Below are 26,146 nucleotides of genomic sequence, written 5' to 3'. Positions count from 1 at the left end.
AGGTCTTGTGGAAGACCCGTAAGAGAACAGATACAGTATATACAGTGCAGACCTTAGTGGAAGCAGGATTGGACCCTGAATAAGCAGGGGAGAGAAAAGCACCATATGTTGGAAGGGGATGAGTATTATGTAAATAACAGGGATAGAGACATTTTGTAAATGGGCAGGCTGATCTCATTATTTAGCTACAATTAAACTAAACTGTGGGGTCATATCATCCTATTAGACCTAGCAGATTAAACTCAGGCTGTCTCTTTTTGTTATTGTTTCTGGGGGAGTTTTGGAGCTTTCTTAATTTAGGTCAAAAAATGAGAGGCTTCCTCATAAGCATTTTAATTAACCAGCTGAAGAATTCTCTTGCCCCCAGAGACTCGAAGTACCAAATCCAGAGCTCAGACTGTAATATTTCAGTTCAGATTGTGTTTGTTCCCCTTTATTCAAGTCAAAAACACAGACAGCAAATCAACCCTCCTCCCCCCCCCCCCATTTGACTACTTGGAAAAAAAAAGTATCTTGAAAGTTTGATTTTTGACCTAAACGTGTTCTTTGCAGCAGCCCAGTACATGAAGACCAGAATGTATGAGCAAAGTCACCAAACCTGCAGAGAAAAGCACTTTTGGCTGGCCCTTAGGCCTGTGTACGCTTTATCCCCAGCGTCTTTCCTGCCCCCAGCCATCGGTGCAATAGGGTCATCCAATGTCTCATGGCTGAGTAAAATCCCAGAAAATCCTTTCACAGGGCTGCTTGGTGCACTGTCCCCCTGGGGAGAGGCTCTTGGTTGAAGGGTTGGGTTTCCACGGAGCATGCTGCTCCTCAGGGAGATGAGAAGCTCCTTTCTTGTCCTTGGTGCCTCTTGCCCTCATCCATTGGGCTGTGGCACCCCTCCTCCAGCATGGTGACATGGCACCTGTGCCGCCCATCATCCCAGCAGGTTTGTTCAAGGAGAGGAACCACACAACTCCACGGAGGACATGAAGAGAAAGGCATCCCCAAAGCCCCCCCTGCCCCGTGTCCTGCTCTATGAGGAGCTGGCACAGATACTGCTCCTTTCCAGCTTGTGGGGTAGCAGTGAGCTGTAAGGGGGCAGGACATTGAAGAGCAAGTATGGCTTTGGGAAGGGCAGCAGCTCCACGTGGTGGGGAGCAAAGGAGAGCGCGCTGGGCAGCCAGGCAGTTGTCAGCTGTCCTTGCAGCGGTGAGTAGTATCCCACGGCAGGATAGGAAGCAGAGAGCTTTCTTGGCATCAAGCTAGGAGCCTTTCAAGAATAAAAGCACAGTCTCAGGTGAATCAATATGGACTTCTACTTAGATGAAATTTACAATCAACCTTATTTGTTTCCCTGGTGATCAGTAATTAAGAAGAAAAGTTTAGAAAAACAGACTTCCTAAACCCCAGTGGTGTGTTGTCACCCAGGACACAAAGCAAAACACTCTTTTTTCTAGACTGAAAAAACTCCTGTCAGGGAAAGAGCCTGTGTGGCAGCCTAAAAAATAACAGCCCTGGACTGCTAAAGCATAGGTCAAGGTACTGGTCAGCCTAACCAAGGCTGGATGTTGTAAAGAGATTCTGTCTCTAAATGGACATGGCTTTGTGTCTGCAAATGTCTTAGGTCTTCCTCTCTAGGAAATTTCTGATTATAAAGACATGAATTTCTGAATCAAAGTATGATTTACAGGGAAGTGATTTAGAAGCAAAATGGGGAAGGACCCTACAAGAGACACCTCACAGAATATTAACGAAACAGGTTTAATTCTATGAAGAAATGTGTTATTTGATCAGTGGATTGATGGTGGGATTTTCTGTCATATTGCTTGTTTTGTCTTTTCCAGTGCTCCTTTTCTGGGATAGTCCCGTGGCACTACTGGTGAAGTGACTACCTGGTGAAGGATAGCTGGCTCTCCCTCACTGGCTTTGACACAAAGTGTCCAATACTCACTGTGATATCTGACTTGGGAGCAGGAATGAGATCAACTTCTGCTTCTGTCAGATACTGAAGGGTACCAAAGTTGCTGAACTTCTCATGTTTCCTCCACTTTGCTCGCTGATTCTGGAACCAGATCTGGATAAAGGCAAGAAAGAAAAGGTACAGAAATTAACAGAAGATGAAGGAAGAACTTCTCACAGCCAACTACTTTTCCTAAACTCTGAGCATCAGAAAACACTGACGTCCAGCTCAGCAGAACCAGGGGCTGAATCTAAAGTAAACCACTGGGTTTGACAGAGCACTTTTCACACTTTACATAGCATGTGGGAACTCTGGACCATGATACCTTGTTTTCTATTGTGGCTCACAGAAGAAACAGGATCACCCTGTTCAAGGAAAGACAGTATTGCAGGTTTCCCAGGGCTCTCTGGGGAGAGCAGATCCTTCTGTGAACAAAGGTGTGCAGTGGTCAATGCACACAGCATTCTGTTTTCCCTAGAAGGTGTGACATCTCATGACAGAGCTCTTCCACCCTGTTTCCAAGTGAATAGTCTGAGAAAAGATCCACCTAGATGTTTTGCTGGGCTGCAATAAAAGTGTGTCACCAGTGGCGATGTAGTAAAAGGTTCTACCTATGTTTAGCTTGTAGCATTTGGAAATTCACATTAAGGGACCTAAAGTGAAAGACCCAAGGGGATCACTCAGCAATCTGAGTATGCTGTCAGCTGTCTCATTTGCACTGGAAAGCAAACAACTAATTTTCTCTGGGGAGTTCCTTTCATCTGTCAGCTGATTTGACCAGTCTGCCTTCTGGCAGAGGCATAAATGCATTTATTGTGCAGCTGCAGTTGTGCATCTTGCTGCACTGCTGTGAAAAGTTGAAGCCCCCTTCAATTGTAGTTTGTAGCTTGCTAAGGGACTTGCTGTTTGAATGTAAGCAAGTGGTTCACATGAACACAAAGTGTTGGTTATTGAAGACAGGTGCTACTGGATGTAAATACATATGTATTTTAAGCCAAATAATGAGCAGCTCAGTTATTTCTGCATCTCTCACCCAAGAAGTAATGGGAATGTCAGGAGCCCTTTGCTATATTGCTGATAGTTAGCTGCTATATTGCTGATAGCTAGAAGTACCTGGGGTTACTGAACGGACAGTTTTGTTTATCTGTGTTTGCATGTGTCTGGAAACTGCTTAGTCTGTATGAACTTTTCCATTCCCTTTCTACCATGCAGGAGTTATATGGTGAAACAGCAGCATTTAACACTCACAGTGTGATAGAGGGCAAAGGGGGCACTCCAGCCAACATTCAGTCTCTGAAGCGCTCCTTCTAAAATCTGCACATGGGATAAAGTTCTCACTTCATGGACTTACTTTATTTAACTAAAGGCAAAGATTTTAACACTTCTCAGACCAAACTGCTCTTTTTTTCCCAACCAGCTCTCCAGCACCCTTACATCTAAAATGATTTCTCCATACCCAGCATAAGTCCTTTCAATTGTCTTTTAAACCTATTCCTCATGCTCTGTCTACATTTATCAACCAAATGCACAGAACCATAGACTACTCTTGGTTGGAATGCATCTTTTAAAGAAAATCTAGTTCCAACACTTCTGCTGTGGGCAGGGGCATATTTCACTAGACCAGGTTGCTCATAAGTCCCATTCAGCCTGACTTTGAACACTTTCAGTGATGGGACACCCACAATTTCTCTGGGCAATCTGTTCCAGTGTCTTGTCAATCTCACCATAAAGAATTTCTTCCTCATACACAAAGTAAATCTACCTTCTTTCAGTTTAAAACTGTCACTAATAATCTCACCATAAAAAAGATGAGTTTGGCAGTGTCTATTTTCATGAACCAGTGCTGATAAGCATTAAATATGTTATCTTTTCTTTAACTCTCCATTAACAAAATATGCAGTTCTTTTCACAGTTTTTGCCAAAAACCAATGTTTGTCTGACAGGCCAGTCATTATCTGGTTGTCCTGTTTACCCTTTAAATACTGACCCATTAGATTTCTTCAAGACCCCTGGAATGGAATGTCTCTCATGCTCCAGAACTGATTAAATATCAACACTGATGACCTAAACTACATCTCAAGCAGCTTTTTCAGAACCACTGGAGGTAAGTTACTTAGATGTGTAGATTAAAAAATACCTGTCTGTAGCAGCTGCTGTTCAACATTATCCTTTTAGAAAGTGCTCCCTGACATATTTCCAAGGATAGAGCAGAAATTATGACTGAACATCTTTGCCATTTATCCATTATCCTTGACAGTCCTACTGTTTCTACAAAGTAACAGATCAATATAATTGATCACTTTGGGCTTTTTTTTTGTTTTTAATCGACTTTTATTGAGTTTTTGATCTTTAATTTTTCTGACCAAAGCTTTGGCCTGCACCCTCCTGCTTTGCTGATTTATTTTTTATAATTTCTTGTTTCTCATGTTTACTTATACAGGATTCTTAACTTTTTATGTGTAACACATGCAGTTATACAGTTTCATCTATACCTTTAAGATGTTTCACAGCAATCATAACTTTTTTTTTCTTGATTGGAGGAAACAAGATTTTTCAGTTATGAAAGGTTTCATTTGGTTACCAAATGGTTGGTTGTTCACTTAATTTTTTTATAGTTAAGTTATATTTCTGAGGTGATTTAACTTACACAAAGCTTTGTGAAAACTATTTCAAAGTAACAAAAGCATATGCAAATTCTCTGTGTGCTGTTTGATTTGTGTGACAAATGCAGTCAATTGAAACTATAACTTGTAACTTGAACCTAAGTTACTGCTAATTTTTAGTTCTGTGGCTGATTTCCCTTTATCAGCCAGGATGAGGTCAAAGACAGAATTTCCTGTGTCATGTATAACACTGTCTGAATTGGGAATTTGCAATCTGCACTTCATACATGAGGGACTTTTTTTACTTCTTTCATTTATATCTCAGGTTGATGTTTCCTGTAATAACTCATTTTTATTTTTCCCTATACAGATTATAAACAATTCTTTTTTAACAGAAAAATACCTTATTCTTTCATGTGATTCATTGTTCTGTGGAGAGCACTGACTGGCAGCTCAGCTTGTCTTTTATGCTGTTGGAAATGCATTGTTGAGTACTGGTATTGCTGATGGGCGTATTGTGGCAATGCAGGTCTAATTCTGCCTGTCACCTAACGATGAAGCAATATTATCATGGCTAGTCAATAGTCCCAGGCATGTCATAGTCAATAAACAGCTCTGTGTTGAACTTTGATTGTTAGAGAGGGACATATGCAAAGAAGTACACCAATGACTATAGATAGCATTGCAGCAAGTGCAGAAACTGCCTCAAGCAAAAATCATCACTACAGTGCCTGGTAGGCAACACCAAATGCCAATACAGGGTGGTATGTATATTTTAATGTAGCAGATTTCCTATGCAGTAAGAATTTGGGGTCAATTTTAGCTCAGTCAGCAACATTATATTACAACTGGGGGAAACCAGATTAATTTCTGTGCACTGAAATTATGGCCAGGGCATTTATAGCCTGTCCTATCGAAATACAGAACACTAAGAAGCACTTCCATTTTGGCAACTATTTTCATGTGTTTTGAGACCCTGTGGAAGATGGATGTGGATGACAGTTTGTATTAGATGAATATTAACCTATAAATGGTTGATAAATGATCAATAAATATTTTCATAAATGGCTGCTCTGTCGCTACAGAGTCCAACAGGTTACTCATAAGCATCTCTAACTCTTATTTGCTATGCATTTAGTATGCTTAGAGCTTCTGTTAACCCTTTGATTAATTCCATGTGGTTAGTCACAGCTGGGCGAAAAATACTTCTTTCCCTATTTGTAAAAAGAGATCAGTGACAGTGGCCCTGTCTGTAGGGTAAAAGAGAGGTCACGTATCTCATTAGCATTGCCACCCAGGCATAAACTATTAAGAATGCCTTCCAAATAATGAATGAATTGCAGTGAATATAGCCTTTTGGAGACACACTGTACCTGAACTCTGGCTTCTGGGAGGTTTATCTTTGCTGCCAGTTGATTGCGAATATGAACATCCGGGTAGTGAGTCACTTGGAAAATTTTCTCCAGTTCCTGGAGCTGCTCAGTTGTGAATGTTGTCCGGATTCTTCGTTTCCCTTTCCTCTCAGCTGTGAAAAACAAGGAAAGATGTATTACTTTTTACAGGAAAAAGCTACAGGACCACAAGAAGATTCAGAGATGCAGCAATTTCTGTTAATTGCTCTGCAGTTGGGATGGCATCTACAACTCCTTCTAGACGTGTACTTATCATAGGTGACTGGCTCCTGGTATTCTCTAGCAGACAACATGAATGCACTCCTTTATCATGAAAGGAATGAGTCAAAAGTGTCCATTTGTACTGCTAATTCCATGGATCCACTGCATGTCAACAGCTACAAACGCCTATGTATTTTAGCATACTAGCCCTGCAATGAATTTGTCACCGAAGTCCTTCAGTGTTGGACCAGCCATTGACCCCTGATTGACTGCTATTCTCTTCCCATACCATTCTTAGAGCAGCAGGGATAGCCGGCAGTTTAACTCTGCTGTTGCAAAGAAAAGGTATTTTTCTGACTGTACCATTGTGGTGTGGGGACTTTCTAAACAAGCTTAACCTAAAGAACTTAAGAATAAGGCCTTAAAGCCCATGCAGAAGTTTAGGTGCTGTGAATTCCAATGCTCCATTGCTTCACCTGTTGTGGTGTGATCACAAAAAGTGCTTCCCTAAACACTCCTACAAGTGTTTTGAAAAGGCCCTCCTACACCAGCATATTTTATTTAGATCGTGAACTCTGTATAGCACTTCATGTAAGTTAGAATGAAGTCTCAGTAGCTCTGAAATGATGCTGAAGGTCTTGCAAGGAAGAGGAAGAAGCAGCTGCAGAATGTGGAGTTCAGCCTCATCCCAAAGCTGGAATCTTCTCTGATGCACAAATGGAGTATCTTCCAGCTGACACTGAGTGACCAGCACAAAAAGCCATACCCCAAGCATTATGAAGCACAGGGTTTTTTTCTATTGAGCTCAGAAAGCTGCATCTGATGGGTGCATAAAAATTCTAATATTTTTTTACTGACTGTGATGAGCTTGCTACTCAATGACCTGAAGTAATTCTCAATGAAACCATGTTGTTATAAAAAATTGCTATTCTGCATGGCTGCTTGTGGTCTTCCACGGTCTGATGACAACTAACAATTCATACTATGTAACTAGAGGCATACTCTTTCTAATGGGAACAATTAACCACACAAGGTTAGCTTAGCCCCTCAAAGAGACTTGGTACCTTTCCCCTCTTTTGTTCTGCCGTTAGCATCCTTTGGAGGGCTAACACAGTGAAAAGGTAACTAAACACCTAGGCCAATATAAAGTGAGCCCTGTGCCAACCAGAAAATGACATTTTTCATTCTGTAATCAAAACCTCATTGTGGCTCTGTTGACACAGAAAATAAGGATTAAAATATTCTGTTCATCAGCTTGGTAGGAAGGAACCTGGACACAATACCACTGTGAATATTTCATCTTTTCTAACCCTTTTGGGGACTTTGAAAGGAAACCAGTCATGCAGGAATAACTGAGGAGTGTCATTTATCATGACTGTCAATACTACCATGTCTCAGAAACAGCCTAATAAAGCTGATGTCCAACACAGTTAAATCCGTATCATTAGACTTTCCACCAGCCTATCAAAGTACTACTCATTAAACTGCAGCACTGGCTTCAGTCTCAGAAGAAAAATGTTATTTCCACTGAATCTTGCTGGCACTATGGGGGCAGAGATTTGAAATGAGAAATATTTGTGTGTGTTTATGCTGAAGGTATAAAGGGAACCTTCTCCTAAGAAGCTCTGATTACATTTACTTGAACCTTCTCAAAAGATTACTGCAAAGGGGGTTTATTGCTATATGCAAGAAAAGGGAAATATCAGTTCTGACAGTAGAAGTATTAGGACACTACATCCCCTGTAGATAAGACAGTTCATAATGCTGTTTCTTGTTTGGAAGATTTTCACTTCCTATTTAATATTTGGCTTACTATATTCTGGCCTGCTGGCACCTGAGAAATGTCCAGGACTAGAGAACATCGCTTCAGAGAGACACATGAGTTTCTGGTGTCTCATACCAGCTTCTTGGATATGAAAATGACCCTTATAACTTGGTGATGAACAAAAGAAACTCCCTATCAGTCCACTCTAAATCCTCCACATTTTTCCTTCTGGAAAGGTGAACTGTATTATAGACAAGACTCTTATGTAAGGGGAAGATCTGCACAGTGCTGAGAAGTACCAATCCTATTGAAACCAAACTTTGCAAAGCTGAAACTTCATCACATTGAACAAAATATGGTTTGTATTTTGAAACTGAAGGACATACTTTGATTTTGACTATATATGAAATTAAATTGCTAATAAAATAGACTCCTGTGAACTAATCAAGACTTTTGCCAGTAGGGAATATAGAAAACTGTATTTTTTCAATAAGTAATCAGTCATTCTATTTCTAATTTTTAAAAAAACTATTAAGAAATGCAAAAAATCTGGGACTCTGTGTTAACATTTTCTCTTGTAAGATGAAACTTTCTCTGACTGTAGCTTTGATAGTTCCCTTTGCCTTGGGACCTCAGCTTAGAGATCCCATAGCAAACAACAGCATTCAGAATTACAGTCTAATAAAGAATGTGGGTGGAAGATGTAAGACTAGGAAGTGTTGGAAGTGTAACTTTGGCTTTTCAAATGTGGCTCTAGAGTCTCTGGGGAAATAAAACTCTGTATGAGTTTCCTGAGCTATTTTTTATGTAAAAGCTGGGGATATTCAAGTGTGCTTTTATGCTCCATGAAAGTCATTTGCAGGTTAGCTGGCTGCTGAAACCAAGCCTGAAAATACGAGGCAGCTAAACGTGTCAGCATTTTCAGATGCTTAGAGATACAGCTGTCTGTACATTGCCTTACTGTTGACATTGGAAGGGCCAGATTCTCTGTACTGATAAAGCAGGATAGCTCCTTTAAATTTGGTATCAGGCTCATTTGTCCTTTGCAGATCTGCTTTGTTATTAGGTCAGGCTTGAAGCAAGTTGGAACATATGAACTTTGGAGAAATAGAGATTCTTCTTGAAGGTGCGCAGTGGAAGGATGAGATCAATGACTGCAAGGTGCAGCAAGGGAAATTCTGGTTACATAATAGGTAAAAAAATGTTTTCATAATGAGAGTAGTCTGATGTGGGGGCCAGGAGAGGCTGTGAAGTTTCAGTCCTTGCATATGCTCTGAACTTGACTGGTCAAAAGCCTAAGACACCTGACTTAAGCTGGCCCTGCTTAGATTTGGGGTTGGACAAGACAGTCTCCAGAGGCCTCTCACAACCTATTTTGTTATGTAATCTCTGACCTCCAAATAACCATATGAAGTAAAGGCCCCCATCATTCCTTCCCTAAAAATTAAGGGAGCTTAGGGGATTAAGGCCTTAAACTAAGCACAGCTCAAAGCATCTGATTTGCAATTGCTTATTACACAGTTTTAGCTTAGCATATTGCAGCTTATTTCCACTGTCCAGTATAACACAGTTTCAAGAAATCTGAGATATGAGCAAATCAATACTGATAACTACTTGTAAAAGTTTGTTAACATTTGCAGTTTTTAAAGTAAAAGCTGCACAGCTGCAATAATGCTGTACTTGGGGCAAATTTCTTCTGGACTACATTCTGTAGTAGGCAAATAGGCTGTGGTACACCTTGCACTGCTGTTTCTTAGTTGCATATCTGAACCAGTTAGAAAAATGCTGCCTCAGGGAGATCTCTGCAACTGTACCCCCCATTTACACTTACCCCAGTAGCAGCTAGGATTGTATCAAGCCTACTTTGGCCATACACTGGAGGGACAAGGAATTAAAAACACAGGAGAAGGGCTGGAAATCACTACTAGCACGTATTTGCCTTGAGGTGGGTAATCCAGGGAGATGAAAACTGGTAGGATCAGTTTATCTCGCTGCAATCCTCTTTGTCATTTCTGGACAGACAGCCTCTCACAGTATGCGACAGACAGATTCAAAGATTCTGCATCTCTCACAAGGTGAAAGCAGTTACATAAGCAAGTGGCTTTAGCTATATATCCTCAGAAATGTATTTTTCTCTGTGTAACAAAGTTGACTGTCTCATTTTTTCTCAGAAAGAAACTCAGGTGTGTTGAAAAAGAGCCTCATTATGTCTGGTTAATTTCTCTTTCATCCTTTTTTGCCTTTTTCAGAGAAGTTCCTATCTCTCTCTCTCTCTCTTTGTAATTCAGATATGTGGCTCCTCCAGCCAGTTCCTTCTTGTGGCTTTTCTGAATGTTGTTTTTGTGTGGTGAGATTCTGCTCACGGCAGACAGCCCCACAGCAAAAACCTCCAGTTATTACAGAGTGCTGATGGCACCAGGACAAAACCTGCTTGTCTGTATAAAGGGATGTGCCCATGGCAGTCCCTCTCGTAGTTAAAGAGGTGGCTCATGGCTTTCAAAAGAGCTTGTGCTGCAATATTTAGGCATGAGTATTGCAGTGTGGCTAATCTTTATTAAAGTGGTTTTTCAGCCTAAGAAGGACTGGCATAGCCAGTGAGACTGATCCTAATTGGATGGGTATGATGTGCTCCAGATAGAGCCTCCTGCTAGTGAAACAGCATATAGCATCAAGCTGCTGCCTGTTCAGGCATTGCCAAAGTTAATTCAGAGAAGCACAACTTGAACTTTTAAAGTCTTGACCTCCTCCCTTCAGTCCAAAACTCCTTCATATAGAGTTGCTTCTACCCTAATGAGTACTGCACCCAATCACCTGACATCAAGACTGAAATGCAGAGATGTACAGACATCAAGGGGTGTGAGCCAAAAATACTAGGCTAGAAACCTGTTTAAGCAGGCTGTACAGAGGTGGTCAGGGGAGTTTCTTAAGTCTGCTTGTCAGAGGAGTTGGCAAGGAGTAGACAGCATGTATGAAACCATTCATGCGGACAGTTTGTTGTGGAGGATCGTGCTCACCATCAGCCTTGAGCCCCTGGTGAATTTAACCTTTCCTGTCTGCCAGAAAAGTAATGACAGTGTTTACAAATGCTGCTGCCTGAAATGATGGTATGCATAGCTCTGGCACAGCCAGTGGTCAGCACAGGATCTGAAGGATGAAGCAAACCATCAGATCTGTACCTAGGCCAAAGGGCCAGCACCTTCATGTACTCCTTCAGGCCAATGTGGATTTGGGGCAGAGGCATGTATAGGCTCCTCATGCAGCTAAATCTCAAGCTTGACACTTGATACATTCATTTCAGTGAATGTTTGCCATAGTCAAATCTCACCTTAAAAGCAGTGGCCAGCCTAAACCAATAATGGTTCTCACCAAAGAAAACAAGTTCCCCACCACTCTCTGGTCCAAAACCCTTGTAAGAAACCAGTCATTTGCAACAGGGAGAAACCTGAGTTTATTGCAGGTTGCACAGACAGCCTGCTTTTTTCTTTATTCCTGTTCTTTGTGATTATTTGTACCTGCAAACATCTAGACACCAATCAGGAATGTTTATTTACATCCCTACCTCTACTGTTTCTCCTTTAAGCATAAAAGGCTTGCTAAAAGAGTAGGTAAAAGACCTACCCTCAATTTCAAAGAACAGTAATAAACAGTATCATATCCCAGGGCTTTAATAAAAAGTTCTAGGACAATTTTGGAGAAGCCAATAAATACTCATTAAAGCCTTTGAAATAAACTAATCATGATGTGCCATCAGCTTTACAAGTGGTCACACCATACAGATTCGACTAGAAGGAACAAATTAACCCCTGGGTCCTGTGTAATGTACCCTTTGTATCCAAAATTCCCTGGGAAGAAGGGACTGCTTGAGGAAAGCATTGAATGTTAACATTTGCTTTAAATAAATAAAACTCAAAACCCAAAACCCAAAACCCATGAAGAAAGAACACAAAAGGACTTTATGATAGTCCCCAGCTGCTGGCAGCTTTGCTTTATTCAATGCTTACTTGTACCAGTGAACGGAGTTTGAACGGTGAAAGTAAAAGATTCAGGTTTTCATTTAATATCATTATAAAGGGTGTCATTATAAACAGTCAGTCTTCAAAGAGGGAGAAAACAAAGAATAAGCCTGCAACAATACCTCAAATAAACCCACCAAAACAAAGTCAATGGTCTGGGGCATTTCCAAATGTATATAGAGGAACACTGCACTTTAGAGACACAGGGCTGCAGGGACCATTCACACAGATAAACAAAAGGCTGGTAAGACAGCTAATGGCAGCCAAATTATATATATGGGCATTTCTTTTTATTTCCTCCTGCTTTTCCTTTTCATTTAAAATTGTTTCCTTTTGTTCCGCAGGACAATGAGATGCTTGTGCCCTTTCTCACAGTCCCACTGGTGTAGTCTGGGCAGCTGATATTTATCTGGGATTGTGATTGCACAGTGCTTCATTGTCTCTTGGGTGTTTCAGAAATGCATTAAGGTAAATCAGCATATTGGGGAAAAGACTGTTCCATGAAAGATAAACCATGCTGTTTCAAAGAGGTACAGGGATTTGACCATATTGTCCACAAATGAACAGTACAAGTGAATTTATGACTTCAGAGAAAACATAAACATTGAGCTAAGGATGTCTGCAACTGGCATCAGTACAGAGGGAACATGACTTATACTGGACTTCCTCCAGAACTGAGATTATCTCTATACTTTCTGTTGCCTTTATGAAAATTGCCACCAGAATTCATCAATATGCTTCGGGTATGATGGCATCACAGATGCTATCATAACAATAAAACAATTAGATTAATAAAAAGATCCCTCAGCTCACAGTCAGCAATGTGCAGAAGATTTTTCCTATGGAAATACTTGGTTGATGTTGACTCATTAGGGCAGCCTCCTTTACAGCAAATAATGAAGACATGAACTGCAGGAAATAACATGAACCTCTGAACCACATGTGGTTCACAGCCTGAAGCCCTCAGCTTCTGGTGGAATTAGGAGCCAGCTCTGTTTATTGAAGCATGATCTATGCAGACCTTGAATTACTGCCCAGAGAAGAAATCCCACAGGACCACACATCCACCTGTGTCTGAAGGTGATGCTGCTACCTGGCTTCTCCAAGGCAGCAGCTGCTCCTTTGCTTGAGCAGAAGACTGGAACCATTATCTGTGTGCAATGCAGGGCACACTCAAACACTGCCTCTGGATGTAGTTACAGTGCACACCTGCCCAATGTATACAATCAAACCCAGCATGTGTAAAAGACTCCTTGCAAAATGATTGCCTAGGAGGATCCAAGCTAGGCTGGGATCTTGTACTTGGCAATCTCCACCAGGAGCTGCTGCAGGTAGGCAGGTCAGGCAGGCATGGGGGTGTGTTATCCTCTCAGGCTCCAGTGCTCTACTCTTCTGGTCTAGCAAGCTGAGTCCCAGGGAGGTCAGAGCAAAGAGAAGTAAAAGAAAGTGGGAGCTCAGGATTTGGGTGTTTACATAGACAGGTGCTGACAGGGTGACCAAAAACCACAAGAGTTTGCCCTGCTTGCTCTGGGGATTTGAATACCATGGCAGTGATGCTGGTTGCACATGGCAAAGGGGCTGCAATGACTCATCTCACAGAAGCTGGCCCAAACAGAGTCTGTACCTGCAGCTTCAAAGTAAGGCCTTCTTTCAAATTATCTCCTTCTAAAACAGATTTATCAAAGCTGTTTTTCCTTCTAAAATGGGCTTTATCAATGCTGCTTTCCAAGAATCCAGGTTTTCTGAAAAGGCTCTGCTGAGCTTTCCATGCAGAAGGCCACAGGTGACAGCATACAGCATTCTGAATGAAGGCACCCAAATTCAAATAAGGGTTTAGCAAAACTAAATGCCAGTGTCAGCATGTCTCTAGCATATGAGGCCTCTTCTTTTTTTGCTTACAGTGCAGCCTCTAAGTTCAAAGTACAAGAGGCATTGCTTCCTGCAAGTGGTTTGTGATAAGGACATAAATCTATTTAGCTTAAATGACACTGCATTTCTAAACCGCTTAGTGGCAGAAGCCATTTTGTGGGGAAAAGAAAAAATTTAGGGAATTGTTACAGAGCTTCCTGGAAATATGCTCCAAATCCCATACTCAGGGTCACAGCTGGGGTGCTCTTGTTATCTCAGACCACATGCCCATGAAGGAGGCTGTCGTTGAAGCCTCCTCACCTTTCTCCTCCCATACAAAATAGCACCAAAGCCCAGCTCTCCTGCCTCCAAGGTGATTGTATAGCACACCTCATTTCTTCTATTCCATGACAACTAAACAGATGTGTGTGTCTAGACAGAGTCCAGGGCCCTTCCTCACAAACTATCAATAGATGTGCGCTAAGAGAGAGAGGTGAGGGAATACCCCACTAAGGGTTTCTGATGTCTTTTCACATCAGAAAGGTCTCCTGCTGCTGAGGTTGGTGATGTTCCTCTGAGTGCTTACAGGCATTGCTGGTGTGGGTTTGAGGGAGGTCCTGGGGACACCTCCATGGATACACTATGGGTATTTGGGACTGCCAAGGTGCCTTGTCAGAGGGCCCATAACTGACCTGTAGCTGCCATGCCAAAAGCAGGTCTGAAGCCGCCCACAGCTGACAGATGCATAAACAGAAGTTAATTTGCTATCAGCTGGACTACAGACTGCTTCCAGGGATGATGCAGTCCACCCTTCCTGCAGGTGTTGTTGCGGACTTTGTCTGAGAAAGGTGATACCTGCCACAGCCAGAAGCAGGAGAAAAAGAGCCGCCAGCTCTTCCCTGTAATGTCAAGTGGAAGAAGGAGGCTGAAACTTGAGATACAGGAAAGTATTTTAAACCCAGGCCTCCAGCTCTCTGCTAGGAATGACATAGTGTATGAACAGGATCAGAAACATCATTGTTTGCACACTACAGGGAAAACATCAATCCTGTGCTTTAGGATTCTCCCTCCTTCTCCAGCCAGCTTCTATCAAAGGCTCAGCAACTGCAGGAACCAGTAGCCTAGGAAATGGCAGATCATTAAACCTCTGCTTGGCTTCAAAACCTCACTGTGACCAGGGAACAGAGGGATTTTGTTTAAAATTCCTTTAAAATACACGCTGCCATTGAAGGGGGCTGCTCATGTTGGCTCTGTTTTATGCAGATAATTGCATGCTTCCTCCCCTGCTTTACTGATGAGACTGGTACCCACCATGGTGCTGGTCAAGGAGGCTAAGTGCCAAGTCAGGATAGCCACCTCCCAGCTATGGTGTGATCTCCTCCTGGCTGGAGACTCCCTCATACAGAGAATATGTGAATATTCTACTTTTATACTCAGAGGCAACTCTGAGAGCCAGATGCATACAGCCCTGGCTCTTCTATGAGGAGGCCACATGATTTAGCCCTGCTGTCATGAGCTGTGTGCAGCTTACAGGGCAGAGGAAAGCTAAAATTTCCAGTTATCTTACAAGGCTTCTTCCTGCATCAAGACTGATGGCTGTCTCGTGCAGGAGGAGGAGGTGACAGCAGCTTGTCACAAGACTCATGTATACCATGGCAGCAGTGGCAGAAACAAGGATTTTCTTTCAAATGTATTTCACAGAAAGCGTTGCTTCTCCTGCCAGCTTGCAAAGTATGGAGCAAGGATGATGTGTGAATCTCAGAAAAGCCAGCTGAGTAACCCCGTATCTGCCATCTTCAATGGACTTAAATGAAATGCCCTCTTTTCCCTGGAGTAAATAATAACAGACTGTGCAAAAACACCTTTCTGCTGCTGCTGCAAACCTGTTTTCTGGAGTGTAGTATGAATGTCTGTATTTACTTTTCCTCAAACACAAAGAACTTAGAGAAATTTCTGTCATATGCTGCTAATTAATTGCTGTCTGTCTCTTAGGAACTTGTTTTGTTCAGGTACCACATATCCTGCTTAGCCTGAAGTTTCTGTGCAACATATTGGAAAAGGATATTTTTATTGTCCAGTGCTTTGGCTAGGAGATAGACCACTATTTACCAATGCTCACAACTAATTATTTTAGCAGATTCACCAACATGGCCAGCATTGAAAATTGTGCCTGACCCATCCTGCCAGATCTATTGCCTGTTGCCAGTTTGCCTGTGTGCATGCTGATGACCTCTTCATCACCTCTACAGTGGGTCCAAGGTGTACAGAACACAGTGAGCTGACTCAGCTTATTCACCAGCCTCTCTCCCCGCCTTGTGCAATGCACATTTTCAGGAAATGGGCGTTGCACAACCCTGGCAGTGAGGCTCAGAACGTGGCAACTCTTCACACCCCAAGCAGGAGGGCAATAAACACCCAAAACAGTGCCTACCACTAACATTGGTAGAGTTGGTAGGACTGAGCTGGAACTTTGGCTCAAATAGTGGCTTTTGACGGCAAGAATGAAGAACTGTCTCTGTGACTCATCCAAGAGCTATGACCAACTACTGTGACTCAGCCAATGGAAACACTCGTGCTGTCTGTTGCTTGGTATCACCATATACATAATTATAAGATAACAGCTGTGTTTTGGGGCATTGAAGGTGAAAGTCTGGATACAGAGGCACTCACCATTAAGGGGATGGTCCACTGGGAAACCACATTGCTGATCTTTCTCATGTTTTCTTTTGCCCTCCAGACGTTCACGTCCCATGTCCTCACCCAGGAAGGACACTGGGTTGGCAGTAGGTCTTCTGCAGTGAGTTGCCTGCACTCTCCTTGCTTTGGCCATGGGTGTAGCACACGTGGTGGGAAGAAGCATTTTGGCTGAAGATAAGTCACAGTCAGACTGACTCTGGCTGCTGGAATCTGTGAAGGACACAGCACAAGACAGCTTTGAATAAAGCAGCCACCATTCAGCACACCTTCCAGTTTGTGTGAAAAAAGTGGTCTGGATATTGTACCATTCAAACCTGGTCGTATTTAAAATGGCCCTAATTCTTCTGTGCTGTACTTCAATGCCAAGATTACCCCATGTTGCAGACACAGGATCTTGGTGAATTTGACCCCCAAATCTTGCCTGTTTTCTGCTTCTTTCCACTTTAAAACTTTCAATGGTCCTTAAAAAGAGATTTTTAAAAAAGGACTATAAAAAATAAGAAGACATAACCAAAAGATCAAGAAATCTCAGCTTCCCTGTCAGTATCCAAATTAGTGGCTGCCTTTTTGGAAGAACTTGGAAGCAAAGTGGATATTGAGCTGCTCTGAAAATCTGTCAACAAGATTGCCATGGAATTTGCTGGCTGCCAAATGCTTTTAAAAGTCTGCTCCTTTCTTAAATGTCCCTGTATGTACATCTACCCTATAGGAAAATGGGCCAATGAATAGGCTAAAAGTCAGTGTCTTCCCCAATTCAGGTTCCTCTGTCCTCGTTTCTCCATCTGGGCTGCCTGCTCCTCTGATTTAGGCATTGGACAGTTCTAAAAGCAGCCTCTGCCCAGGCTGTCAACATTTCCCCTCTGCCTTTGTGACAAGTGATGCTGGTGATATCTAGAAAGGTACTGACAGCCAGCTCATCTTTGTGAAATCACCTGCACGCTCTTGTTGACAGGACAAACAGGAGAAGTGTGTGTTGGCCTATTTTCACTAAGTGCAGCTGTAACATTAACTTAGATTTGAGCATGGACATTATAAACAAACTGCAGTAACCTCAGCAGCAACCAGTGATGTCATGTGCTAGGACACCTGACCCCAGGTGCTGAGGAAATTGGCCCCAGAAGCCACAATCTTTCTTCAGCCATGGTGTTGCCTTATTACCTCAATTGTGTACTAGGGGCACCACAAAGATCTTCCAGATGGCTTCTCTTCCCTCATGAATGTAGTATGAGTTCTTACTCCTCCTTATGAACGTAAGCAGACCTTGCAAAGCCATGCACTGAAACATAACACGCTGGGAAGCCTCGAGGTTTACAGCAGTGGGTTGTCTGTGGCTGTCAGCATCCCAAGAGAGTTACACCAAATACCCCACGTTCCACCTCTCTTTTCTGTATTACAGCCTAGCTATAAATCCTGATGCTGAATGTTTGATGTGCTGCCTTTGGTAACTGAAATCATGGCCCAGTTGTCTCTTCAGAAACAAGACATCTGTGTCTGTGCTGCTTTAATGGCAAACCCAGAATTTGCTCTAGTTCTCCTCCCCACCTGGATTTTTTTGCTGGGAAAGCCAGAGTAAAAAGCAACACATAAACATAATGTACCCATTGTGGAATTTAGGTTTCATGGTTTGAATGGCCTGGGAGCAAATATGACAGTACAGGTTTGTCTGCTATTATTGCCAAAGAACGTTAAACTCCTAATGCAATAATGGACTGCACTCCTGAGCAGTCTCCCACATCTGGACTCTGAAGTTTGCTGCACCTGTGGGTGGTCCTCTCTCCCTTCTCATATCTAAATGGCAGCAGGTGTGAACCACTACAGGCTGTACTTGAAGAGACTCCACTTTTTAATATACATTTTATGTGTGTGTATATATATATATATTTGTTGTCACGTCTGGCATTGGCAAAATATCTAACTTTTTAGACTTGTTAGAGATTTATTTTCTCAAACAAACAAGTTCTATTTGAAAGCAGCATTGGAGCAATGATAATTGTAACATCTGGAGACAAAGTACCTAATTCTGATTCTGCCCTCACTAAGGGCTCACACAATAGGAGTTTTATAGAGGGTTGACACTTACATGAAGAAAACGAAGTTATAAGAGCTCCAAAAATTAGCCAAAGCTTAATTTCAATAAAGAATGATTGTTCAAATGTTATCTAAAATATCACCAATCTGAGTAACCTTCTAAACAAAATTACATGTGTACAGTCATGTGGACCGTAAAAACCTGGCCCACTTCTGCATTTGTGCAAAATGGAACTAATTTTATTCCTTTAGTATCAATTAACTTTGAGTTTTCTGGAGAGAAAACAGGTGAGGTTTTGAATAATATTTGTGGGATAAAGGAGAAGGATAGACCTGGGAATAGTCACTAGCATGAGGCAGGGGTTAAATAACAGATGATCAGAGGATATCAGTACTGGCATAGGTTCCTAGCCCAGGACTTCTATCTTAGTCTCCCAACCCTAAATTAAGGACTAGTTGCACTCCTTTGCTAGATATGATGCTGTGAAAATTCATATGTTACAAAAGTGATGATGCTTATATCCTACAGTAATGAAAAATGTGAGAGTACCTAAGCAAGGTGCTCTTATGGGGAGTGATTAAAACTTTTAAAGAATGAAATAGCATTTCCTAAATTATAGAAGACTTTTCACGTCTTTATTCTTTATTTACAACTTTCCTCCCCAGTATTTTTCCTGAGATGCTCACACACCCCAGTGATGAGCACAAGTTATGTATAAGCACGGACAGAGCAATTACCGACTGAAGTAGAAAGAAGAGGGAGGAAATGGAAGACAGTCCTAGGCAGATTGGAAAATACCAATGTCTCTGAACTGGCAAAAAGGAGTGGGAGGATCTGTTGTTTGAGATCAAAGAAGTATGAACCTCAAAGTATGAGCCTCTGAATTAATCAAGGAGTTTTTCAGGAGGACAAGATTGAAGGCAGAGTTTAATAATACTGAGTTTACAGCACATAGCTGAGAGTTAGGAGCCCCAATCCTGTTTGCATTGCAACCTTCTCTGTTGTTTGTTGTTCTGACCAAGTAAAAAGCCTGCCTGAAGTGGTTGCTCTTAAGGTCAGCTTGAATTTTTTTTGGTACACATTCATGTGACTCCAGCAAGAGCTCTGAAAAGCAGCTATAAACTGACATGGGGCAAAACTTCCTCCAGAGAATATAGTTTTCTTTTGGTTTTTTTTGCTCCCAGAGAAGGCAATGACATTTCAGCCCAGCACAACATGAGATACTTGTTACTGTCATGCACAGAAATTACTTTGACTTGTTGCTCAAAATGGTCTTTTTTCTTGACTTTCAGTTGCATAGGAAAGGATGGACAATTTCAGGCAAGGTAGTAGGGTTTCACTTTGAAAGCAGAGGTTATTTCAGATGATCTAAGTTCCATTTAAGCCTTGTTGTGCAATCACTGGAGACAGACCTGAGGAGGCACAAGGTTTATGATTTTAGGGTCTTACTAAGGCTGTGAACAGGGAAAAGTCTAAATGGAAGCATATTTGTATTGTGGGGTTTTTTTCTATTTCCTTTACATATTTTTCTTTCTTTCCAACTTTTTTGCTTTCCAGGTTTATTGGTTTTCTTTGCAATAGGTGGGGTGAATTGGTCTTATTGGCCAGATGGTATCTGTTCAGTTAGATTCCTTCAGTTTGTTTCCTCTTTAGTGGTAAAGATGGGTGGAGTATTGCTAAAGGTGAACAATCACCATATTGACATTTGTGTGTGAAGTGGTGGTTGTATTCCTATTAATTTGCATATCCTTAACATGATGGAGCATAACACAGGCAGAATGACGAAATTACCATATCTGTTACTGCATTCACTATTAATTTCCCAGGTGTAACACTCATCCCAAGTTTTCCCTGACTTGATAAAGGATCTCCTGTTGGTGAAACCTCACTGGCAGAAAACAGGGGAGTAATGAACAATCAGTTCAGATGTAATTTCAAGTACATTAAAATCAGGTTCTCAGGAATTTCAGAACAATCTTTTTTTCTGAAATAGGTCTGATATTCTTCTGTGTTTTAAATGAAAGAGTTGGCACAAGGGAGGAGATCAGCACTCACTGGGTGTTTAATTGTGTTTCTTGCAAAGGCCATGGTTACCCTTTCTAAGCATTGTGACAAAACATTGAGAGGAAAAGCACAGATTGCACACTAAAATGGCTTCTTGTCCATTATTTTTTTTTTATTTGGTAAGAGTCTTTAAAGTATTTCAACAGCTTCAATAACTGCAGCTCTAGGTCCTCTAGCTGTTGTGTTTGTGCAGTGAACTCTGCTATGACTAACACCGCAACTGGAAAGCCAAATGCTTCAGAGAACGCTGCACACTCCTTATTCCAAGTCCCACTGGAATTACACTCACAAAAACATATGAACTCAGGAGTCAGGCCTAGAGATCTTCCCATACCACTCTGTGAGAGGCTTGCACTGTACATCACAATGTCCTTTTCGTCAAAGACTCAGAATAATTTGTTAGAAGCAACTTCTGGAAGTCATCTGATCCAGCACCCATGAGTTTTCTTGGGAGTCTTGGTTTGCACCCCTCATTTAGAATCATAGGTTGGAAAAGACCTTTAAAATAATTGAGTCCAAACATTAGACCACCAAGTCCAACCATTTCTGACATTCTCCATCTTCTGCTCCCCTGGTCCTACTCATCTCCTCAGCTGATAACTAGATTTAGACTCCAGGACAAGTGTGATCTTGGTACTGAGATGTCAACATCAGATGGTAATTTCTGGCCTCAGTATTTACCTTACAGTAGCCTATGTGGTGCCATATGGATCTTCCTGTCTCACAAATGAATCATAGCTCTGGTCAGAAAAATTCCATAGAGGATTGTGGGGAATGTTCTTAAAACCTTAGTAAGATATAACTAACCCCTGACCTGTAGTACTTCCTTCTTTGCTGCTGCTGAACTGTTATGAGAGAGCAGCTGGATTTGTGTCCCATCCTGGAATTTCCAGCAAGTTCCCTAGCTCATTTCAGTTCCCTGACCTTGGCCAGCACTGAGCCATACTAGATGTGGCTGATTATTTACACAATTTTTTTAATGACAGTGTAATATGGCATGAAGCTGAATGACTTATATGGAATACAACAATTATCCCAAGATGTACAGCCCAGAGTACTACACTTCTGAAATAAATATAATTTATCTGAATAAATCACAGTTCTGTTCGGAAAGCAAAGGGTAATAAATTTAGGTACCACATTCTTAGGTAAGAAACAAATAGTGAAAAGGTTTTGTTTTCTTTTTTCTTTTTTTTTTAATTCCTTGATCAATTGCAAAAACAAAGTACAAAAACATTTTGGAAGATTTCTACAGCTTTCCTGTTCTCCCACTTCCAGCAACAATTTAATGAACCTTCACATATATATACTGTTTTCATTAGTTAATATTCTACCTTCCCTTAAGTTTATGAACCCAGCCTTGCTTTCTAGCAGGGGAGAGAAGAGTCACTATATTCTCCTGCCACAGCTACAGTCTCTCTCTGGTGTGAAGGTGGTGAAGAAAAGCCAAAGGCAAGGCCTGATGGTTCTGCCTGCATTGCTTTCAAGATGGAAAACTGACTGTGTGCTCAGGTGGAGTGATGTGGGCTGAGGCTGCACTGGCAGGGCAGCAGTGCAGGAACCCACCACATCCTGCACACAGACTTGTCAGACTCTCATACTTGCAGTGGCCAAGACACACTTAGCTGGGACACAGTGAAACTGGGCTTCAACATATTGACTGTGAAAAAGGTTTAATACAAAAAGGTCCTGTCTGTGTTCCCAGAGAACACTCTCATGTTGTTGAAATGCAGTTCTGTGGCCCATACTGTGAACAAGCACTGACTGAATTTTCAGTGGTGTTATTTGTCTCACTTTGGATCCAGTGGCACAAAGTGACTGCCACGGGCCCTCAGGAAAGGACTTTCGGCTCACCAAACCACACTGCCACAGCTCACAGCAGCATTTCTCCCCCTTCACAACCCTTGGCACATGGGCCCTACTCCACCAGCAGGAGCCTCAGCCACGTCGTTGTCCACCTCTACAAACTACCAAGGTCTTGCTTTTTACAGGACTGGTTGTCCAGTTCCAGTTGGCAAAAGCAGCTCAAGGAAACCTCGAAATGCTCCAGTCCTCCAATAGTACCAGTGGAAAAACAGGCAAGCAACATTTGCCAAAGCCTTCATCAACCTCATTTTGTCTTTGGAACAGCTTTTTCTTTGAGAAGATGACCTGGAGAGGTCCCCCCAAACCCCAGTTATCCTATGGTTCTGGGAAAAAGCAGCAAAATGCTATCTCTCTTTCCCAAACACAAGTTTCCATGGAAAGCTACAGTTACCGGCACAAAGGCAGCAGAGGTATGTTCAGCCCCAGTGCTGTGAGGCGAGGCACAGTGAGGAGATGAGTTATCCCGTGTCACAGATGAACAAAAAGAAGTCCAAATCTTGTGCAAAGCATGACTAAGAGTCAGTGTTAGGGTACTTGAGTTCAACCCCAGTAACTCAAGTTACAGTAGTGAGTAGTTCCCCTCACCCTTAGGCCTTGTTGGCTTTCTATGTGAATAGGCAATGGTTTCTTGGACTGACAGGATTTGGAAAAAGACTCTCTCCCTTACTAAAGGGTGGCTCATCCACTGTCCTGGGAAATGGAGTCCTGATCCATGAAAATATCACTCTATATTATGAAAAATAAAGTGTAGCATTAAACTTTATTGAAAGAAGTTGAGTGACAGGTGAGTGAAAATTTTGTGCCAAAAGTACAGGTCATTTTTTGTTTAAGTGGATCTGCTTGTATCTATTTTTTATGGAAAATGCAGATTGAAAAAAGATTAAAAAATATTTAATCCAGAAAATGCTGGATGTTGTTCTTTGTTCAATGAAAGAAGGAGACAATTTCTGTGGGGGTAAAAGTTCACTCAAGGCCAGAGTAACTAAACTGTGAAAACTGAAGTCAAAAAGTCTAATGCACTTGCTGGTTTGCTAAGATCAAAGTCATGCAAGTTTTTCTCCTAGATGTTTTCATTTACTTCATGAAAGAACTTAGTGTCCATGATGATAAAAAGAAATTATTAAACATATATGCTTTCTCTTTTCTTATTCCAGCAGCTGGGTTCTAACACTCCGGTAGCTACCATTACCCTTACAGATAATTTCTCCTGCTTGAGGGTGAGTGGTCAAATTTATCAGAAAAGGATGCTGATATAAGATTTGGCTGTAATTCCAGACAATAGTCAACTCCTGGTATAAGTGAAACTCAAAAAATTTTGTTAAGTTGCAGCAGTCTTAGGCTCACTTCCTGAGTCTGAATACCTGTCCTTATGGCACACATTTATTTGTCTTTCCCCCCCTACTAGATAACAAGAGTATGTTTTTTAAAAGGAAAGCTGCTGTATTTTTTACAATAAGCACTCCTCACTGAAGAGAGCTACCTGAAATAACTTTTCAGGTTGCATACTCACCTCTCCAATGACATCCAGGCTTTACAATGTACCAAACCCCAGAGTCCAAACTACTGGGAGGTTGAAAGCAAATTATTTTAAAAATATTATTTCCGCGTATATAGTGAACGATTTGTACCTGATAAGGGAAATCCCAAATTCCTATAAAAGTTAAAGAATTAAAATTCTAGGTGACTGAACCTGACAGCCTTCGAGACCAAAAAGCAAGAAACATTTTCATTCACTTTTATGACTGGTACTTACCGAAGGCCACCGGTGACCCTGATTTTAGGGACGGAGGTCTCTCAGCGTAGCTGCTTCTGTTCCTGGTGTCACTGCTGGGGACAGTGCTGGCAGAAGGTTTCTTTAGGATTTCCTCAATGGAAAAGGACAGGCTGGGCTTCCTCTGTCCAGCACACGCGCGGGGGTCCGTCATATTCCTGCCCCAGCGGCCGTGGGCCGCAGAGCGCTGCCGTGCTGCCCTGGGTGGCGGAGCAGCCCGCGGGACGCGCGGCTGGGATGGAGCCTGTCCCTCCCCACCCATGCCCGGGTCACCCCGGCGGCGCTGGGAGGAGAAAGAGGCCACCCGCGACTCAGCGCACACGCCCGCCCCTCGCTACCGATCGCCCCGGGACCAGCACCTGCGGGGTTACAAGGGAAGTGGGGGTTGAAAGTCTTCCCAACCCCACCCACTGCTGAGCATTCCCCCTGCTCCGTGTTTACGGAGCTCTGAACACTCTATGGCCATTCCAGGAGGAGGTGTGCTCCTTGCAGAACCAGGAGAAAAGTGCCCTGGGAAGGGTTGCCTCTTGTTGGTAAATCCTGTTTGTGGGGTAGTTATCTTCCTTTTCTGCTTTCAGGCTGAAACCTGCAGAAAGCCCACTGGATTTGTACTATTATGGAGTTAAGAAAATAATTGGCAGGACAAAGACTTGACCCTCGGGCCATTTACTAGCAAGAGAGACAACCTGTAAACTTCTCTGGCATACAAGGAGGTGTCACATATGAAAAGCTTCCTCACCGGCAGTTCCCAGGTTTTCCTTCAGCCATCCCTCCTAGCCTTCAGCTTTGGTTCAGATTCTCTTTTCTTCTATTGTGAAAACCCTTTGAACTTTCCAAGCAGGTGCTTTTCAACATCATCCCATCTTATCAGTCACAAGAGAAAAAGAGATGGCCCTTGCAACACGTGTAGGAACAGGAATTAGTGCCTTCTACTCCCCACCTGTACTTGTAAAGAGAAGACATTATTTTCTTTCCATCCTGAGCTATGAGGCAAGCTAGCTTGATAATCATCCTACCAGTTGCTTAAGCCTCCCAATTAGGCATCCAGCACAGCGGGAGATTTCCCGGTTAATGAGGGCGAATACCTGTGATTCCTCTCCTGAGCCACTTCTATCTTCTTGTTAATTTTTATTTTGGGAAGAATGTGGTTAGATACAGTCCCGTTCCTTCTCTCTCCCTCCCCCCAGGGGCATTTCTTGCCTTCTTCTGGGATTGCCCCTCACCTTTTAAATTACTATGGTCGTTTCTCCCTTTCCTGCTGGTTCTTCTCTGTGCCTTCCTTATCAGGCTCTTATAATTGTATTGGCAGTCCCTGCCTTATTTGTCCAGCGAACTGACAATTCTTGAGCTGATATCCCATCATATGACCTTTTCATGGAGCGGAGACCAAAATTACTGTGTAACCAGGGGGCAATAAACCACACCTGATAAGATGAAAGGCTTTCAGCTTTTTCCAGATTCTAGATACTGGAAAAACGGTGGGGGCTGATGAGGAAAAGAACAATGGAAGAAGTTCAAAATGATGCAGCCAGTTGTGATGAAGAATATTTAATTATCTGATTTTATGAATCAAACTTCTCCCCAGGCGACAGGATAGACCAGTGAGCGTCTTTCACACTGACAACACATGTGCCCTAGAGTGGGAAGTGTTTTCTTTGTTCCCTTTGCATCCCTCTGCTGTTTCTATAAAGGAGGATCTTGTGCCTTCCTGGTTCTGTGATGAGGTGGCAGCTGTTGTGTGGGTGCAAAAGTTCTTGCGGCCCTCCCCATGAAGCAGGGAACATCCTCCTGTTTCAATCCCTGCACTGGAGGAATGTCTCTCTAGCCAAGCTTTGTCCTCTCCAGCTTTGCTGCCAGAGTCTGTGATCCTGGCTGGGCACACAAAGAAGGATGTGTCCCCCTTCTTTGCTTAGAGAGAGAGCGGGTAATTTA

General features: G+C 42.3%; 1 protein-coding gene across 1 annotated transcript; it reads right to left on the bottom strand.

The window, feature by feature from the left end:
- Nucleotides 1-326: 326 nt before the first annotated feature.
- Nucleotides 327-24,368, bottom strand: ISX (intestine specific homeobox). Its single transcript, XM_071424278.1, has 5 exons — nucleotides 24,197-24,368; nucleotides 16,458-16,694; nucleotides 5,922-6,073; nucleotides 1,937-2,059; nucleotides 327-1,255 (listed from the first exon to the last, which is right to left on the bottom strand). The coding sequence occupies exons 1-5, from the start codon at nucleotides 24,366-24,368 to the stop codon at nucleotides 1,019-1,021; spliced, it is 921 nt and encodes a 306-aa protein (XP_071280379.1). The 3' UTR covers nucleotides 327-1,018.
- Between the last annotated feature and the right edge of the window lie 1,778 nt (nucleotides 24,369-26,146).

This window comes from Agelaius tricolor, unplaced genomic scaffold (assembly GCF_023055355.1).
Source record: "Agelaius tricolor isolate 1412-34295 unplaced genomic scaffold, bAgeTri1.0.p SCAF_3, whole genome shotgun sequence".
Taxonomy (NCBI): Eukaryota; Metazoa; Chordata; class Aves; order Passeriformes; family Icteridae; genus Agelaius; species Agelaius tricolor.
This window is presented reverse-complemented; position numbering and strand designations above follow the sequence as displayed.